General features: G+C 39.2%; 1 protein-coding gene across 1 annotated transcript in view; it reads right to left on the bottom strand.

The window, feature by feature from the left end:
• Window positions 1–2,022, bottom strand: part of sspo (SCO-spondin) — a 159,835-nt gene that overhangs the window by 48,625 nt on the left and 109,188 nt on the right. The window contains exon 98 of the mRNA XM_015377502.1: window positions 873–1,034. Within this exon, the coding sequence (XP_015232988.1) occupies window positions 873–1,034 (162 nt within the window). The remainder of the gene's footprint in view (window positions 1–872; window positions 1,035–2,022) is intronic.

Raw genomic sequence — 2,022 nt, 5'->3', positions numbered from 1 at the left:
ATTTTTCAGTTCTGTGATTGAGAGAGGCTGTTATTTTTCCCATTTCATATATGTCAAATGTTATGTTAAGCCAGTCATCTAATGTTGGTTTGTCATGTGACAACCATTTTCTTGTAATGTTTTTCTTGCTTGCCGTTAATAAAATAGTCATCAAATATTTGTTTCTTTTTGTGGCGTCTTGAGGAATTATGCCTAAATACATAAGCTTGAAATCAAAAGGAATGTACTCTTACTGCAATCTGCGTCTCATTTCAACCGGTCCGGCAAAAGACCGCCATTTTGAGCCTGGTTCTTCCAGAGGTTTCTTCTCAAAGGGGAGTTTTTTCTCCCCACTGTCGCTTCATGCTTGCTCATCATGGACAGGTTCTCTCAACCTGTGTAATCCAACTGGACTTCCATCTTCCAGGTCCCTGAGTGAAGCTCTAGTATCAGCTGACGCAGTCCACTGGATCTACAAATAAAACTCAGCAGACTGTCTCTCTAACCAGCAGTCTACAGACTGACCAACTTCATCTATAGCCACTCCACCACCAGTTTCAGGCCTGGAGGGGAAACAGCCCTATTCTTTGCTCCTGTTCATGCATATCTATCAATATCCAGCGCCATGTTTCCTGCTGAGGTCTGAGCGCCAAAGACAAAGTAATTGCATATATACATTTCTTCAATTGTCTTTTCTCTTCATGTGAGTTTTTCAGATTGAACTGATGTTTTATTTTCTGCTTTTGCATTTATATTAATTTGGCAAGTTTTGATGCACATAAGCTTTTAAAGAACAAGATTATACCTGAAGTGTATTTTTTAAAAGAGTGAAAGTTGATTATTGAGTGAAACCTTTTTCAGGTGGAGAAGATAAAAGAATAAAGCAACGGTACCAGGACATAGTCCAGTGTTGCAGCTCTGACTCTGCGTCTGCTGACTCTTACAACGAGGCCCTGCAGGAGAGGCCAGGGGTCGTCTGTAGCGCTGCCTGACTCCACCGCTGCATGGCTGTGCACAGGCCGTCCAAACACTCCACGCGCTCCAGTTGCACAGATCTGGAACAAAACACACATTAATGAGCCCTGTTTGGAGCCTAATTACACCCTCTGCAATATCAGACATAACTGCTGCTGTGGAAGCTGGAGCGTAAATGCAGCTCATCATCCCAGCAGTAATAGTTTGCATTATATGAACTGGTTCAGATTTACCAAAAACACATTCAACACATCTAGCTTGAATAAAGCCATTAATCAGTGCTATTTTACATGTTTTAAAGTTCCAGTTAGAACTGAAGAGGCCTCTGAGATGAGAGATGAAACGCCTTCTAGAAAACTTCAGTCCAGTTGCCTAAACTGAACTTTTCAAGCATTTAACCAAAATAAAAACTATGATTTCACTTGTCGATTACTTCAGTGATCAATTAATCGATCTATTCTTTTTTAAAATGATTTAAAAGGAAACGTGGTTGAGGTTGCAAAAGACCCCAAACTAGGGTAGGAGTTAATTTTCCCACTGGATATTGAGCTATGATTGAATAATTTAGATCCCAGCATATGTATGTATTAGAATGTAAAAAAGCAGAAACTAGAGATGTTTAAAGGAAAAAAAAATACAAACTTCTAAAAGTACTTTAAGTATGAAATTATTCCATCCTGTTCAATAATTGATGAGTGTTTTTAATTAAGAGTAATTTTCATTTGAATGTGCTTTACTGGAGGCATCCATGTTTGTCAAAGAACACTACTGCCACCTACTGGTTTGTGACGTCACGGTGCTGTATTGGGTGTTAATCAAGTCCCAGTGCTGTATCTGGTGTTTGTCACGATGTGCTATATTACATGATGGTTACGACCAGTGCACTATGCAAAGTACACTGATGTCCTCTTCAAGTTGGCAATCCAACGACGAACCTGTCCATGAAGGATCTGTCATAGTTTTGGTTCTGTTATGTTTTCTTTTAGGTATTCAGTTTTACTTTGCTCCTTGTTTTCTAGCTTTAGAGGTTTAATTCTTATTTTGTTGTGTTTTCTGGTCATTTTCAGT

Source organism: Cyprinodon variegatus, unplaced genomic scaffold, assembly GCF_000732505.1.
Source record: "Cyprinodon variegatus isolate N-32 unplaced genomic scaffold, C_variegatus-1.0 Scaffold155, whole genome shotgun sequence".
NCBI classification, from domain to species: domain Eukaryota; kingdom Metazoa; phylum Chordata; class Actinopteri; order Cyprinodontiformes; family Cyprinodontidae; genus Cyprinodon; species Cyprinodon variegatus.
Note: the sequence above shows the minus strand (reverse complement) of the source record. Positions and strands in the feature narration are given on the sequence as shown.